Here is a 17,119-nt window from a genome sequence, read left to right on the forward strand (position 1 = left end):
GTTACACCGTCACATCTTGAACACACATAATCTCACATGACGATTCTTGGTGATGTATTTCATGTACAATACTTGTGTCCCGTTGCTGTCAATCATTAAATAAAGTTTATTAAATAAACATAGATACACCATCAGGCTGACCTCTTCTCCAGCCTCATGAACACATACATAATATCACCTTTGTTATTTATGAATGTTTATTCTCTGTAAGATTCACATTGTCTTATTTTTTTGTCGTTTTTAAACACATTCCTTAAAAAAAAAGTGTTGAAAATTAGATATTTCAGTTTGTTCACTGTTCTTTATGTTGCAGTAATCCACAAGATACTTGTTCTTCTTTGACAGCTTATAGCATATTGTTATGTGGTTGTGATGGGATATAATAATTTGAACCAAGAAGATTTGTGCTTTTGGTCCTCAATATTCTGTCATGACAAAAAATTAAATGGATGCACATTACAAAAAGTTGTATTAGCTTGTACATCTACTGACATGAGTACCAGCACACAATCAACACATTCCCCACACTACTATAAATGTGCCACAATGCTTTAATGTGAGTCATCACATTGTCACTAGTGATGTTCTGAAAATGTTTTGCTTGAAGCTGACCGATATAAATATCTGGTAAACAATATGAGACAAGTACATATAGTTAACACATAATGCAGTTCCAACAATGTTTAGGCAGAGTGAGAAGGTCAAATGCAGCCAAGGGCCGCAGTGACAACAAGTGCCGAAGTCAGAGTCCGTTTCTCACTATCAGTTCGTCCTTTGTCCGAAAATCACATTATTCCATAAGAGTTGGTTTTTCCATTGTCCAGTATCAGCAAGCCAAGTGGTCTATACTCTATATGCTTCTCAGGTGGTTGTTCTTTCATAAAGCTCTCATATTAAACAATATTACAGTGTTTTTAATAACAAGGTTTTCTTTTTTTCAGAACCTTGGGTTCTGTACTCCCTTGTTTAGATGGTTGGACCTTCAAATAAATGTACTCAAGCAATGCATAAAATCTTTCAAATGATTGTCTTTTCATAAAATACATGTCACATCGACTAAGCATTCATACGGGCAACACACAATCATACGCACACACTCTTCACAGAGGAGAAAACGCTATTTAAGATGCCTGCAACGCTTAATATTGAGCAACAACTCTGTCAAATAGACAAAGTAAAAATACAAGCAAAAGCAAAATACAAAGAAACCAACAACAACAAAATCAAAGACTCGTCCTCAGGGTCTTGTTGTTATTGGAAGGAGAGCTGTGTGTCAAACGAAAGAGGAGAAGCCCGCGGTAGGTGCCTGAGCGGCACAGCCCAGGCTGCTGGGGGGGCGGTAGAGGGTGCTGTGCTGGCTGGGGGGTTCAGAGGACAGTAGGGAAGGGGTGGGAGTCCGGCTTCCCTTAGACCTGAACAGAGTGCCCTGGCACTGGGGCTGTGGGGATGGGGCGCTCTGGGGCAGGAGAGGGGGCAGAGGGGGCACAGGTGGTGGGAGCTGCCGTGACTCCTGCTCCACCAGGGCCTCGGGCTGGGAGTAGCCGTATGCCGGCGGGCGAGAGACGCCCTTCTGCTGCCGCCGCCACGAGTTGTAGTAGGTGGGGTCGCTGATGTAGTGGTTGACGAAGGAGTGGGTCTTCTGCCGGCTCTGATCCATCTCGTATTCGCTGTCACTGCCCTGCGAGTCAATCAGGGGAGAGAATTGTGAGATCACCAAACAGATGTATGTTTCGGATGTTTACTACAGAGACAGCGAAATTGCTATGCTATCAAATCAAGGCCAATTCTACTACTGCACAAAACGGGGTCATAACACAGCCGGATATATCTACTGAAAGACAACTGGAAATCTATTTATCCGGGTGCAACTCTACGGGGCAGATAATCACTTCTATTGAGCATCTCTCACACATAGGAGCTCATACCTCTGTGGAGCACAGAAGTGATACGTATACACATGAGAGACCTAGAATTGGACAAAGACAATGTTTACAGGATTCATTTGCTTTTGCTGTAATAATAAACCTTCAGTCTGAAGCCCTAATGTTTGTCTCGGTGAATCCTGTCGCTTTTCCAGCTCACAGAACTGGCTGAGAAACAAAAACCGTTTAGAAAGAATAAAGAAAGCAAATTTCTCTCACAGAAAACATAACGGGCTGGGCACATTTGTATGCCTGACAAGTGCCTGCCCATCTCTTGCTCTATTGAGACACGACAGCTTAACAGATGTTGAAGCACCATTTATTTGCCCAAGTGGCAGGTAAACAGTGGGAGGCCACGCGGAAGGAAAAGAATAACACCCGTTTGTGTCTCCCACGAGAGCAGTGTTTGTTCAAACCGGGTTGAACAATGTTTTGACTGTAGGTACCAGTTAAATTGGCGAGGGAGAACTGGCGCGAGTGTGGGAAGACAGATGTTCAGACACTGCTACAATCAGCTCCTCTGCCTTATCATCCCTCATCACTTCTAGCCTCCCTGTCCCCTCACTGGACCTCCCCATTCCAACACACACATATACACACACTGAGCGGAGACTCAGCAGCCAAGATTAATACAACATTTCCTGCTTGAGGAAAATTAATGAGTTGTGAAGACATTTCAAGACACAAGAGACCTGAGAATTGGCCCTGTACTTCCTTCCCATGGGAGACATCAGTATTAAAAGTCAGATCCAGAGATGTCAGCCATGACGAACAGAGGTTATTTCATTTTGAAGTTATCCACTTGAGGCAAATGTCTTGCTGACTGTCATTTTGAGATATTCTGCTTCCTAATTATGCTAGAAAAGCAGTAATTATGAAGAAAAAAAGGAGGTTATCAAGAAGACAGACGGTGAATGTGACAAAAGTAAAAGTGATGCAAGAAAAGTCTTTTTTTGATTTGGGAAAGGTTACGACTCTGCCCTGGAAGACTTTGAGAAAATCAAACAGCTGAATTTGACTGTCTAATTAAGTTAATTCCCTATACCAGACCTGGAGTGGACATGGTCTGCAAGCCAGGGTCAGTGCTTACCTGAGAGTCAGATATCTCAGAGGGTTTCTCGGTCAAACTGCTGCTCTCTGCCGGGATCAGGTCATTATACTTAGTGCTGACATCCTCATCCGAGTAGTGCAGGCTTCCAGGACTGGGTCTTGGTGGAGACCTGGACAGATGGAGCAAATGAGACAGAGAAAGAGTGGCTGTGAGAGATAGAAAGCAAAGCTGAAAGAGAGAGAGAGCTAATGGTTGTATGAGAAAACATTTTCATTTGATAATCATGATTAGTTTTTCTGAAGCTCTCTCGTCTTTGAAAAAACATTAGAGTAAACATAACACGCCTCGTCATTCCTGTGAGTGACACCAATCTGATGACTAATAGAGGACTGCAAAATAGTTCTAACAAGAATTATAGCCTTGTGGTTCTAAGCCTCCGACATGTTGCAGTTTTACATCCACGTCTGTCCAGAACGTCAATAGGCATCTGTGTGACGTTAGCATATGAGTTCTTGAGTTATGGCGAGGTCACAGTGACCTACTAATCAGTTCAACCTTAAGAGCAAGTGGACGTTTGTGTCCAATTTAAAAAAAGATATAATCAAGATATTCCTGAGACAGGCGAGAATGGACCCAAAATCATGTCCGTCGCTGACACAGAGGCATAAAAATAAAGACGCTTCACATCCCACAGGAGCTTCAGTGGGATCAATATACACAGATTGAGCGTAGAGTCATTGATCATGAACATTAAAAATTATTGCTTAGTTCAGACACACACAGACAGTATTTTTATGCATTCCTGGAAGCATTTTGGTCTTTGGTCTTATTCTTTTGCCATTTGCCAGCTCTGCCCGAGCTCAGTTCATGTCAACAGTCATGCAATGCATAAACAGGATCCTGTGGGAAAACATATGAGCATCTTCATGAAAGGATTCTTTGTGGCGATTAGAACTGAAGACAGTCAGAGATTTAGACCTCCTGCAGAAAATCTGTGTAACTAAGCGTGGCCCTGAGTTCTTTTATGAGCGTAGGTCAAGTAAAAGACTGCCTGCGTCTTTTATCTCCAGTCATTAAGTCCATAAAGTGAAGCAGAGAGAAACATCTGTGCAGACAATTATTTTCTTCTTCATCAGTAATGACTATGCTGTGTTCAAGGTCTGCTGGGATTGAATTGGATGGTCAGAGGGCAAAAAGTGGACCACCACCCCTCACATCACTGAGCTGCATCAGTGGGCTCAGTGGGCTAACACAGCATAAGGAGAAGACTTTGCTCAGTTGGTTTTAGAAAAAGACTTGAGAATTTTATAAACTAGGCATGACATGAAAGTAAATGTTTAAATGATCTGAAATGGAAAACGTTGTATGTAGGGGCAGAAAAGAGAGGCATAAAACACTGTGATGTCGAGTGTGATATTAAGGCATAAAGCAGACAACCTTGACGGCCTCTCAAATAAAAATTAATATCTCCTTGGATATATGCGTGAGCTAAATCACTGGGAATGCCAAGAACAGGAAGCTTAGGAGACAGAACATGACAACGACCATGAAAGGGTTGACACAACAAAGAGACATCTCCTCTGGGTTAAAGGGGATGACGTGAGGAGGCGGACTGTGAAAAAAAACACAACCATCTACTTAGAATTCAGACATGGTTGAGTCAGACATTAAAAGGATGGAAACGTGAGCGTAGGGGAGGGGCGATGGATCCTGCTACCGATCACACTCCAAAAATGCTGCCAGTGAGCTTTGAATTATTTAGGAGCACTGTATTTTCTCTCATTGCCTTATCCGTCTTTTTCATCCCCTTTTCCCTCACCCCTTCAAATATCCCATAGGGAGCCCTCCCACTCTTCTTCCTCAGTCCACAGATCATTAGCAGAGAGTACAGTACCAGATTGGATCTCTTCAAAAGAGACGGAGCAACTCAAGACCCTTTGATCCCCCTCTCGGCCTCTTTGGTCAAGGAGAAAACAGCACAGATTCCACTGCCCTTAACGCACCCCTTCTAGCACATTCCACCATAATGTGCAAAAACCAACAACTTTTTTTTGGTGTTGCTGTGACAAGAAGCAGACTCTGGACTCCCATCCCCCAAAACAACCGCATGACCAGCCAGCCTATCGCCAATTATTTGTGACCTGTGTCCTTACACAGGATTTTTCCCTTTGCTGCTGGTTCTGCAGAGATTGTGTAAATTCCTCTTATCTAATGTTTACCTAAACATTATCAAAGAGCCGGCCTGTCAAAGTCCCGCTGACTGGTGGAAGGATATGTTCCCATATCAACGGCAGTGCACTTTATGTTGAGACAGCTCTCACAGCTCTGCACTCGAGAGAAACTCTGGGCTGGAGACCAAGAGACGGCTCTGACCCATAAGCGCTCTTTGTCTAAAGCGGTGATGGACAGACAAAGAGCAATGCAGAAGCTCATGAATGCTAATTAGCTGGTATTGTGCTGCCCCTCTTATATAAATTGTCGCTTCACACAAACACTGAATATCAACGAGGGGAGCGGAGGGAGGCTCAAATCAGCAGCTGGGGTCCTCGAGGCTCGGTTTGCTCTCTCAAGGCTGACATTGACTATCGTGAGGGAAGAGGGGGAAACAAACGCAAACCACATTATTAATTCCCGTCGGTAACATAAGCATCGTCGTGACTGACCGTGTGTAGATGCCGTTCTTGCGGCAAAAGGAGTTCTTCACAGAGAGGCGTCGGTTGTTGAGCTCCAGAGCCGGGAAGCGCCCCTCATCCAGGCGCACCATCTCCCCGTGGGTCAGAGGCAGAGCCGTGCAGTTGGAGTGGTTGCCTGGACAGGGGTATGAGGACGACACTGTGTGGGTTGTGGAGTGAAATGAGTGGTTTGTGATCTTCAGTCAAATCTAGACTCAATTTAAGTGGTAAGGATTAGTCGAACACAACACAATAACAAGTAAAAGGCTTGAACTGGCATATAGTTCTTTTTTTTATGATTAATTTGATGAAAAAAATGTTCTAAACAAAAATTGATCGAATCTTTAATTGCATGTATAAAACAAAAAAGTACAAATTGTTTCTGACATCTGTCAGGCCAACTGTCCAGTCATGGCCTCTAGCAAAACAAACAGATAGATCAGCTTCATGGCTGAGAACATTGGGGAGGGGACGGAAGGGGTCAAGAAGCCCTATTTGTGGCCCCTCACAAACACAGTCCCTGTCTGAACTGGTCTCACCAAGCCCTATTGACTGACCCCGGTAATCCTGGCAAATTGCTAAATGCTGACTAAGCTAAAAAGTCAACGACAAGAGGCTTTCAGAAGGTTTGAGCTGACCCTTCACTTTCACCCCCAAAATGGCTCTTCCAGTCTCACCACTGCCCATCTCCAGTACTGCTGGGGGACTAGACAACTTTTCACTGTGATAACGTGCCAACTAAAATGTGAAGTAAGTCCACTAACATTGATTAACTTGTGTTTTTGGGTTTGAACTCTGATTAAGAGTGTCTAGGAGCAGAAATGTCACCTCGGATAATTCACAATCATGAAAATCGGCTTCTTGATACAGTGGTGGGAGATCCGCCGCCGGTGTCATTATATAATTACTCTCTGTCTGACTAATGATCTGAGCATTAAACCACTGCCAAGCCATTTATCCCAGTATTGATCCTCGCTGCAGTTAAACATGAACAATAATGTTTATTCACCTGCCTATGTCAGCTGTTTCACCGGTAGCCTTTACTTCCATCTTTCCCCTGTCAGCCAAACAATGTAAAGAAAGCCAAGGTAATTTGTCTAATTGTGTGAGCCTTCACAATCCCATTTTCTAAACTAGACTTTGGAGGCGCAATCGTTAAAATGCAATTCTCAGCAGAGCTGTCCTGAAGGAAGACAAATTCCAGTCAATAACAATAATACGTTGCAGAGTTAGAACGAGAAAACCGAGACATTCGCAGCGAGTTTAGCAGACAAATGTGTTTCCTACCTGCATCTGTTTTTTTGGTGTATTTTTTACTCTGGCCTCGGATGATGAGGATGAAAACAAGGAGGAGGATGAAGATGAGGCCCACCAGGGCGATCACCACCAGGAACCACCACTCCTCATAGAACGGAGACACTTTCTGGGCTGAAGACAACAAATAATAAACATTAATAAACAAACAAAAAAACAAATATTGTTTTATTTACACAGAATGGCATTATTTTCAGATTAAAGTACCTGATATAGAGGGAGAGGGGGCGCTGGGGGATCCGTAGCCATAGTCATTGACTGCAATTACTCGAAAGTCATAGGTGACCCCTTCTCGCAGCATGTCCAGGTTAAGTGTGTAGGATGTCACTTCTTTAGGAATATCTTTGATAAGAATATCCCATAATCCTTCATCTACAGGCAAGATGAGAACATATATAAATAGGAAATACTAGCTGAGGTACAGGAAGTCAAAGACTGTTTATGTATGTAGCTTACCAGAGGGCCTGGCCTCGATGACGTATCGCGTGATGGGTGCACGGCCTTGATCACCGCTGGTCCAATGCAAAGTGAGGGCCGGGCCATACCGAGAAATAAAGGGTTCTCCAGGAGGGCCTGGGGATCCTTGGGAGGACAGAAATGGTGGATAGTTATAACAGTGGCCTCCTTGATAAAATATGTTATTATTGGCATGAATATCAGAACAAAAGCAGTAATGAGTCACAGATTTAGAGATGCCCACCTTCTCCAGGCCCAGTAGTAATGTTGGCCTCCACGTCGGGGCCATATGTGAGGGTTTTGGCCCGGATGCGATAGTTATAGGTGACGCCATCAGCCAGGTCTTTGATCTTCATCCACAGGGGAGCGCTGCCCTTCACATCTACTGTCACTATCTTACTGACACCTGGAGTGCGAGGAGAGGAGTCTGTACAGGAAACACTAAGACTCTAGATACTGCTTTCTACAAGCGACAAACAGCAAAGCTTTTTGCATATGAACAGACTTGTAACTTGTCTGTGTGACACAGTCACACAGACAAGTTACAAGACTACACAGACAGAGATCAGAGACATGCATATCTTTGCATATATAACAGCAAAAGGTCTATTATCCAGCAGCCCTCTAGATATCCAGATAGAGACACCAGGATCTTTTTGTAATACACCAATTGATATTCCCTGTCTTAACTGCTCTGTTCGGCTTTGCTCTGGGTCCATTAGCGGATAGCCGAGGGACCACAGCCGCCTCGGCTCAGCATTCCACCTCTGCTCCCAATTACATGACAATCTGGTCCAGGCAGCCACATTTAGCCAGCTATTAGCCATGTTTCTCTCGGTGAGAGAGGAAGCTGTGCAAAGTCTCACCAGAGAAATCCGACATATTTTATCAGCTGTGCCATATACGTTACTGCAGGGCCTACACTCACCTGGAACAGATTAGAGCATGAGCTTAAGCAGTATGAGTTAAAAAGAATATGGTAACTAGGAAAGAGGTTGTAAATCCCAGTCTGAGAAAGCAGGCTGAGGAATGTCAAGGCATGGCAGCGTTATTAGGCGGCAGACACCGTTTCTCACCATCGACTGGCGTGCAGGGCTCATAAATCAGGCGGTAGCCCTCAAGGATGCCGTTGGCCTGCTTGGGCTCTCCCCAGGACACGTTGACTGAAGTGGTGGTCAACTCACCGAAGTGGATGAAGCTGGGAGCACTCGGTGCTTTTCGTGGTAAAGAAGATAGAAAAGAAGTGTGAAAGTTGGATCTCTTTACAGTAATCAGACAACACATTGAATACAGCAGCTACCTGGATATGCCACTTTGAAATGCATATTCATAAAAATACTGTTAAATTCTGTAGTTAGTGCACAAATGTGGACATACATACAGTAGAACAAACTAAACTGATTAGTTATTTGTAATGCTTTACAGCGAGCAATGTGAAGTTAAGCAATCTTTATGTCATTCATTATTGACGTTCTTCTTGTGAATTTTCATAGATTGCAATTTAGCACATTTTTAACCGCAGTTCTTTTCACCATTTGCTCCAAACTCTCAATCCTTTTTTGTAAGTTACACTTGCAACAAAAGTAAAGCCAATATGAGAGGGAAGGCAGTACTACTAGTCTGCAGCATGCAATCCGATATATTCAGAAAAGATGAAAAAAAAAGTCCTCTATGAAAGATGACCGCAAACAGAAATAGAGATTAAAAATAAGAGGTTTCATTGTTCATTGTTCTTTCCCAGAGCATGAATAATACAATGTTTTGTGCATGTAAAAACAGGTACCGTGGTGTACAGCTCAGATCAATACTAAAAAGAAAAAAATATTTTATCGCTGTTCAAGCAAATGAGTCAAGCTAACTGGAAGTCAACATTCGAGTGCAAAATCATTCTCTGACCTTGAACGAAAGCTGTGAGAAATTTGCCTGCTGACCCAACCCAGATCCAGGATTTCGCAACAATTCTGCATAAAATTCACAAAAGCTTGTGCTGGCTCACTTCCCAGTACCCTGTGGTGCAGAGAGCCAAAATTCCTGCCTGTGTTTTTTAAGTTCTCAGCACTTTGTACCCCTCGCCAATGTCACAGCCTTCAAGGGGGCGGAAAAGACACAAGTAATTTATACTGTAAACCATTTTTGTGCAGAAACCGCAGAGGAGGGACTCGCTAGCTAGTAAACACAGACGTCTTTGTGCAGTTGCAGCCAAAAAAACTAATCTACATGTGTCCCCCGCACTCTGTATTCATTGCTCCTCCGCCACCCTTGTGGCTTGTCCTGGATGAAGGGGCCAAGAAGACTCAGATCACTTTATGCTGCATCTCACAGGACCAAACTAAACTTAGTGGAAATGTTCTATTTCTTGGTGAATAGGAGCAGTGAGTCTTACACTGTTTGTCTTAAAGCTGCCATACTGCATTTCCAGTTTGCAGGGACAGTGACTAAACACGAAAGTACTCATCATCTATTCTTTTGTCGGCACCATTTGTGACTGAAGAGAAGGCCAACTTTAAGATACTACTCCACACAAGCACTTGAGCGCCATAGCATTTTGAGAATAAGTATCATTGTGCAGGTCGACAGAGCGAGACAAAAAGAGAAAAGACAGATCTGTGAATTGCTACATGGTGTTGGTAGCGAGATAAATGCTGTGCACTTTTGAACAATCATTTTAATCTGCTCAAATCTAGATTTAGCACCGCTCACCTGCTTGCTGAGTGCGCCCTCTGGTGGGCAGGGAGCGGGGCCCATCCCCGGCAGCATTGAAGGCTGCCACACTAATCATGTAGGTGGTGTAGCCCGTCAGGTTTTTAAGCTTCACCCCGAGCTCCGGCAGGAACAAAGTACGCAGGCGCTCCGTCTCATTCTGGAGCTGAAACTCCCAGAAATAGATCTGCACACAAAATCAAATATAGACATAAGAAAGGCATGATTTAAGTTGGGATGATTTGCAGTTAAACAGAACAAAAGAGAACACATGTTGATACCTTGTAACCCTGTATGTCCCCATTCTGAGCCTCCAAAGGAGGAGGCTCCCATGTGACATCCAGCTGTGTGGCTGTTGAGGACTGGATCACCACATTTTGGGGAGGGGATGTCGGGACTAGAATGGAGCAGAGAATAATCACTTTTTGATATATGTTCCAAATGACTGACTTAAAATTCAAGAAGCAAAGTTGAAAGGTAAGAAGCACACATGCTGCACAGCGAGAGACCAAACATACCCGCCTCTCCAACAAACACTTCCTGTGGTGCGCTGCTGGGACCCTCCCCCACAGCGTTGTACACACTGAGACGGATCTCGTAGCGTTTGTGTTTACTCAAATCTGCAAGGAGAGAACCGCAGCAGCATTATAATTGAACAGTTAAGATAAAAGAGCAAAACAAAAAGAAGTTACTCCAGAGAGGCACACAGTCATAGCGATCCCTGTTGGCAAGAATTCTAAGGCAAAGTGATGAAAAGATGGCGTTGTTGAGGGCACACACGGCTGATTTGTCGGGGATTAATAAGAAAGAAAACATACTGAAATAATGACAGGGCAGCTCAGAGAGAATTAAGTCATATACAGATCTTAAGAATCGGTGGCGGCCCCTCAGCGGATATGGCTGAGTGGAAGGGTTGCCGCAAAGCACAGATGCTGTAAATTATTATTAAGATGGCATATTTGCATGGAACAGATGACATGCAAGTAGATGGAGAGTGACGGAAGAGAGTCATGAGGGGGGTGTGAGACTTACTATCCAGTTCATACTGGGTGAGCGAGGATTCACTCAAGTTCCTGACGCTGTAAGGAGCTGGAGTTTGGATAGAGGAGGGGCAGGGTTGGAAAAGAGTGGCATTATTAGCTGACTTACATGGATGTAAAAGTAACTTTCTTCATATAACCAGATGTAGTTGATGGGTAAGCAGTGAAAAAGAAAACTCACCAGTGAGATCGCCCCAGTTGACAGAGGGACTGTTAACTGTGCGGACAGTGAAGCTGCGTAGCCGGTCGTAGTGTAACTCCCGGAACCGGACCCTGAACCCCAACAGGACTCCATTTATGTAATCCTCAGCGGGAGGCTACGAAGAGAATAGGTTTGCTTAATGCCTAATACTTTAACAAAGATGAATCCATCCTAACATTCACAAAGTAATGCAACAGCGTACCTGCCAACGGACCAGTACAGATGTGGTGGTGTGAGGTGTAACAGATAGGATTGTTGGGGCTTTGTCTGGGGCTAGAGGAGATAAGGGAGAAAAAAATGAATGTAATGTTGCTGTTAGAAAACCAACACAGCTGAGCAGAGTGATATATGTATAATTCAAACAGTCTGCTGGAGAACAGCTTGAGAGTAAACACACGTAAAGCATTCGCTGTGAAAATCCAAAGTCAAAACATTGATGTGAAGGCATGTTCAGCCAATTAGAAAAGCGTTCTCGTACAACTGAACAGAACATGGTTCTGCCTGCTGACGCGTTCAGCCGCACGTTCTTACCGTCCTGTAGCGTCGTGATGGCCTCACTCTCCTGGCTGTATTCACTGTCTCCAATGTCATTCGTGGCTTTTACGCGGAACTGGTATGAAGTGAACGGCTTTAACCTTCAAAGAAACAAAAAGAAGTACGTCATGTACGGCATATTCTGCTCCAATCAATTCTTATTTTCTGACTGAAAAAAGAAACATTTTAACTGCTGACGCTTCGGGGGGGGAATGAAAGTGGACTTTCACATTTACCTATCAACGATGTAGGATTGTATCTCGTGGCTGACTGATGCAGAGTGGACGGTCCAATTGCTGTCCGGCAGCTCTCTGTACTGGACTGTGTAGTAGCGGACGGGGGACAGGCCGTCGCTGCCTGGTTCCCATGACAACAGCACTCTGCGAGCCAGAACGTCCTCTTGAGGCACTACGGGGCGGCTTGTGGGTTGGGGTCGGGCTGAAGGGCGCACACACACACACACACACACATTCATGGTTCCTCTCAAACTTAATATTTAGAGGTGAATAATTTAAATAGCTGCGGTATTTTACCTCTCTTTTCTGTGGTCACCACCAAAGCCTCGGCGGCCTCACCCCAACCCTTTCGGGTCTGAGCGGTGAGGCGGTAGACATAAACCATTTCTGGCTTCAGCCCAGACGCGGTGTACTGCCGCGCGCTGGGACTCAGCACGTCTACGGTGGCGCCGTTGCCGTTTGAAGAGTTTCTTCTGTATGTGATCTGATAGGCTAAAAGGAAAACCTCATATCAATAAGAAGTCACAAGAGAACAATTTGCCTGCAGTACAAAATCAAACAATATTGAAGTTTCTTTTTTAGGACCAGCACAAAAGCAAAATACTAATATCTGTGCTCGCAGATGGAAATCTGTAAATTGCAAACTCACCCAGGATAATGCCGTTGGGCTGTGCAGGAGGCTGCCAGATGAGCCTGACTGAGGAGGTTCTGACTTCTGGGAAGAGGATGCCGACTGGAGGGCCCGGTACTACCATGAATAAAATGTATAACAATCAGGCAAGAAAAAAATTGACTTTCTCTAGCTTGTCTATTTATACAAGGTGATTTAAGGCAGAATATTCAACCATTTGCTGAAAAAAATACCATTTGAACAACTTCAAAGATAACAAGATGATGACATAAGACGGTAACATGGATATCTTTACCATCATCCAGGGTCCTCTCTAAGATGGACGGCGAGCTGCTCCTTCCGTCTCCTATACGGGTGAAGGCGAGGACCTGGATCTCATACAGGACGTACTTGCCCAGACCACTCAGCTGGACACTGTGGGTGGTGTTGCCTTCCACTGCCCAGAAGTCGGGAGCTGTGTCCGAGTCCTTCTCCTTATACACAACCTAAAATACACAGGGAATGTTATATAGGTGGAGGTCTTTTCAGGTGATGAGGAATTAAATAACAAGTTTAGTAAATAACAAAACACGTTTTTTTTAGGCTTTTGTTGTAATATTTCAAAAAAAGATGATATTAGTTATTCTAAAATTGAGATCACTGAGAGACTGCTGACCTTGTACCCGAGGATGAGTCCATTGCGGTCAGTCTCTAGGACTTCCCCCCATCGCACCAGGATGCTGCTGGAGGTGGTGGCGAAAGCCGACACGTTGGTGGGACCGCTGGAGGGCACTGCAGTAAGACACAAAGGATGGAGCTCAGCACACTTCACCTGCATGCATGTGTTCGTCATGTGAATGCACACATTTTCCTTCCTCACCAGACTCCCTGGTCCTGCCGTGGACCGGCTGGCTCCAAGGCCCAGAGCCGATACCATTGACAGCCTGAACTCTGACCACATATTCCGTCCACTCCTCCAGGTCCTCGATGGTGAACTCCCTCTCCAGTCGGTCCATGATGACATGGGAGAGAACGCCCCCTTTAGACCCGGCTTTAGAGTATTGGACCCGGTAGCCAACGAGATCTGGATTCCCGTTGTACTCCCACTCTGGAAGAGGCTGAGAGAATTTTTTGTTTATATTCCCTCAGTTTAAGCAAAATCAATATGACATCATAACTGAGTGCTTAATGAAACAACAAGCCAGTAGAAGCTGTACTTCACAGTGACTTTACAACAGCTAAGAGGCGTTAATATGAGAAGAAGATAAACCCTCCAAGCACTTAATACTAAGTGGTTTTAATAAAATGTGGCAATACTCCATTGTCTTAAAATAATTGCACATTTATCTCTTCAATCAATAATAATATAACCCTAATATCTAGCAGGCCATTTCACTCTTGAAAGGCATAGGTACAGGTTTGAATGATTTATTAATATTGAAATTAACTGTTGTGCTAAAGTGTGTTTTCTGGTGTTTGCAAACACTCTTAATGTCACTTGACCATCCGGTTTTTTAAATGCAGTACATCATGATGATTGAGCATCAGTAAATGCACCTGCCTAAATACAAGATACAAAATGTATTATGTCAAAGTGCTCGTGTTACTGAAATACATGTGGCCTTGATAAAGTTTTACTTCAATTCAGCACACACTTTTGAAACGTGTAGCAACCATCGAGCTTTGTCGTACATTTGAGGAGTCGCATCACACAGCTGACAATGTTGGTAAATCCAGATGACATGCACTCTTTATAATCCTGCAGGAGCTGCAGCAGTATCTTGCCTCTGTCTCTCACTGCCTGGCAGAGCTCAAGAACTGGCACAGTGATGATAATGGACAGATGTAGCAAACAATATATTGGCCAAGTGCTGACGCAGGAAGCAGCAATAATCAAGGACGAAGTGCGTGCAGAGTACAAGAACAAATTCATAGAGGAAGGAAGAGGCAACATTTAAAAAGTACACAAGACCCAATGTGCCAAATTCTAAATTGAAGTTTTGCGAAAAGAGAGACGCTTGTGAGTCAGTTGAGTTAAAGCCAACTGTCGTAGAGAAAGACATAATTTAATGTAAAACGTTTTAGGATCTGAAAACATTTTTTTTTGTGATTCGGATGGGTGAAGTGAAATTGCCTAAATCTGATTTGACAAAGCTTATCTTATCAATGTTGTATCCAATTAATATCCCAAGGGCATTTTGGCAATTCAGTCCGAACATGAATTTCTACCAACGAGAAGGACAAAAAAAAGAGAGACAAAAACGTACCATCCAGCGAAGCCACAGGCTGGTCTCACTGGCTGTGCGCAGGGTAACATTGGCGGGGGAGATGTCTGGAGGCGCCTGCAGGGTCTCGATCTTCCTCGAGGGCTGACTTGGAGGACTGGTGCCCACAATGTTTACCTGACGCATTCTGAACCTGGGGTAAAAATAAACCAGCTGATGATGGATAAATCATCTAAAGATGGGTGTTTAGTCAAGATATGGCGGTAATATTGGACAGGATTACATTAGATTATTCAACATTAGATTGGATATCATTTTAATGATACCCAAAAGGAAACTAGGTCATTGTAGCAGAGAAGATCTACTTATGAGTAAATAAAATAAAGAAAATAATCCCAATGTTATTCTGGATGACAGTACATTTATTCATCTTGATTCAGAATAACCAGTGACAAATTGATTATTTTAGCCGATTTTTCACTTTGCAACACTTTCAATTGTTTTAGACGGGAGTGCAATATGGTGCCTTTATTTCATATACAGCACCTGTTTATATTCATGCGTGTGCTCACCTGTAGAAGGTGTAGGGGTTCAAGTCCAGGACCTCCAGTGATCTAGCATCGGGTTCATTAGACAGCTGATGAACCATCAGCCACTCTTCATTTTCTCCTATTATGCCAATCTGAAATGCACAGAGGGAAAGAGGTGATATCAGCAGCAGAACTAATTAAATAAATTAACTGATATTGTACAAACCTGTGCAACAATATTAAGACATCAAACAACTTGTAAAAAGAAAAACCCAGACTGCTGTCATTATGTTGAAATAGATATGAAGCATCTTACCTGGGCTTCAACGTGCCAACGGGAAATGGATGTCTTGCCATCATAACCTGGTTTGAACTGCAGGGTGACAGAGCGTGGGCCGATGTTGGAGATGGCTAAATTGGTTGGAGGACCGGGCAACTCTGTCGAAGGGAATGGAGGAAAGACAGAATAAAATACATTTCACAAATATCACTACTTTTTTAGATAGCTGTGTAGACTCTGTTGAGTCATAGTACGGAGTTGTAGCCCTTTACACTGGAGAATTGAAGTACTTATGATTTCTACTAGGGTTGGTAATCTCAAGAAACTAGCAAGAGTACACTAAATTCAAAAAAATATCCAACTAAAAAAACTCAGGCCCGTGGTGCTAACTATTTTCCAATGATATTAGCTAGCAGCACTAGCTCCCAAAAAATAAATCTAGCGAGAAAGTCGGCAAGTTGGCTACTACAGACTACTTAACGAAGTCTTCGTGATATCACCCATAGGTGTCTGAAGAGCTGGTATGAAGCTCAAAGTTTTAGCACCTGGCTTTAAACATGTTTATTTCTTCCTTAAAGTTGGGCATTTTAACTTTATTTTGATGAGGGATCAAAGGGATTTACTCGCTTTTGATGCCATCATCAAGTGGCCATTTGAGGAACTGCACTTTCTGGCACTTTCGCGTTGACTTCATTTTCAGGTTTTAGGCTTGTTGGACGATTTCTTTCTTCTTTTTTTTGTCAGAGCATTTTATTTATTGATTGCTGTTAGGTGGTGATGAAAATTTCCAACAACTAATATAAAAACAATTGTGGGGGAAGATTACCAACCATAGCTTTTAAGTCAAATAGTTCATCTGTATATTTAAACACTCACCTGGTGGTACACCAGAAGAAATAGTGGAGGCAGAGAGCAGGCCCTGGCCCTTGGCAGTCATGGCTGCTACCTGGATGGTGTAAGTGGTGAGGGCAGTGAGCCCTGTCACCTTGTACTCCTGAGTTAGGTTGGGCAAATAATGTGTGACTCGAGTATTGGTTCTGTTGAACTCCTCCCAGGAGATGCGATAGCCTGGAGGAAGAGGTAAATTCCAAAATAGTAGTTCACAGTAACCTCTGAATGGTGCCTCAGAGACAGAAGCAGAGAAGACATGTGTACATTACATAATTATCTTTAATGGTTACCTGTGAGAACACCGTTTTTCTCTTGTGGCTCCTTCCAGCTGACTTTTAGTGAGGTGTCCAAGATATCAGTAAAGCTCAGGTGTCCCACAGCACCAGGTGCTGTAAAAAATAATAAAAACAGGCAATGAACAGACTGGACCACAGCCTGACATGTAATTATCCACAA

The 17,119-nt window shown here is 43.6% G+C and overlaps 1 protein-coding gene across 1 annotated transcript in view; it reads right to left on the reverse strand.

Annotated features, from left to right (window-relative positions):
* Positions 1-1,273: 1,273 nt before the first annotated feature.
* The window catches only part of LOC306750359 (protein sidekick-2-like), a gene marked incomplete at both ends in the record, with an annotated part of 76,188 nt that continues 60,342 nt past the window's right edge, over positions 1,274-17,119 (reverse strand). The window contains 26 exons of the mRNA XM_079233773.1: positions 1,274-1,678; positions 3,013-3,142; positions 5,637-5,781; positions 6,933-7,073; positions 7,167-7,331; positions 7,416-7,541; positions 7,660-7,821; positions 8,492-8,629; positions 10,116-10,302; positions 10,397-10,512; positions 10,634-10,735; positions 11,148-11,204; positions 11,337-11,472; positions 11,560-11,630; positions 11,889-11,992; positions 12,128-12,329; positions 12,425-12,619; positions 12,777-12,875; positions 13,054-13,243; positions 13,414-13,529; positions 13,618-13,855; positions 15,005-15,155; positions 15,535-15,644; positions 15,809-15,930; positions 16,649-16,840; positions 16,954-17,052. Of these exons, the coding sequence (XP_079089899.1) occupies positions 1,274-1,678; positions 3,013-3,142; positions 5,637-5,781; positions 6,933-7,073; positions 7,167-7,331; positions 7,416-7,541; positions 7,660-7,821; positions 8,492-8,629; positions 10,116-10,302; positions 10,397-10,512; positions 10,634-10,735; positions 11,148-11,204; positions 11,337-11,472; positions 11,560-11,630; positions 11,889-11,992; positions 12,128-12,329; positions 12,425-12,619; positions 12,777-12,875; positions 13,054-13,243; positions 13,414-13,529; positions 13,618-13,855; positions 15,005-15,155; positions 15,535-15,644; positions 15,809-15,930; positions 16,649-16,840; positions 16,954-17,052 (3,899 nt within the window). The remainder of the gene's footprint in view (positions 1,679-3,012; positions 3,143-5,636; positions 5,782-6,932; positions 7,074-7,166; positions 7,332-7,415; positions 7,542-7,659; positions 7,822-8,491; positions 8,630-10,115; positions 10,303-10,396; positions 10,513-10,633; positions 10,736-11,147; positions 11,205-11,336; positions 11,473-11,559; positions 11,631-11,888; positions 11,993-12,127; positions 12,330-12,424; positions 12,620-12,776; positions 12,876-13,053; positions 13,244-13,413; positions 13,530-13,617; positions 13,856-15,004; positions 15,156-15,534; positions 15,645-15,808; positions 15,931-16,648; positions 16,841-16,953; positions 17,053-17,119) is intronic.

Source organism: Taurulus bubalis (assembly GCF_910589615.1).
Source record: "Taurulus bubalis genome assembly, chromosome: 17".
In the NCBI taxonomy this organism is placed as follows: Eukaryota; Metazoa; Chordata; class Actinopteri; order Perciformes; family Cottidae; genus Taurulus; species Taurulus bubalis.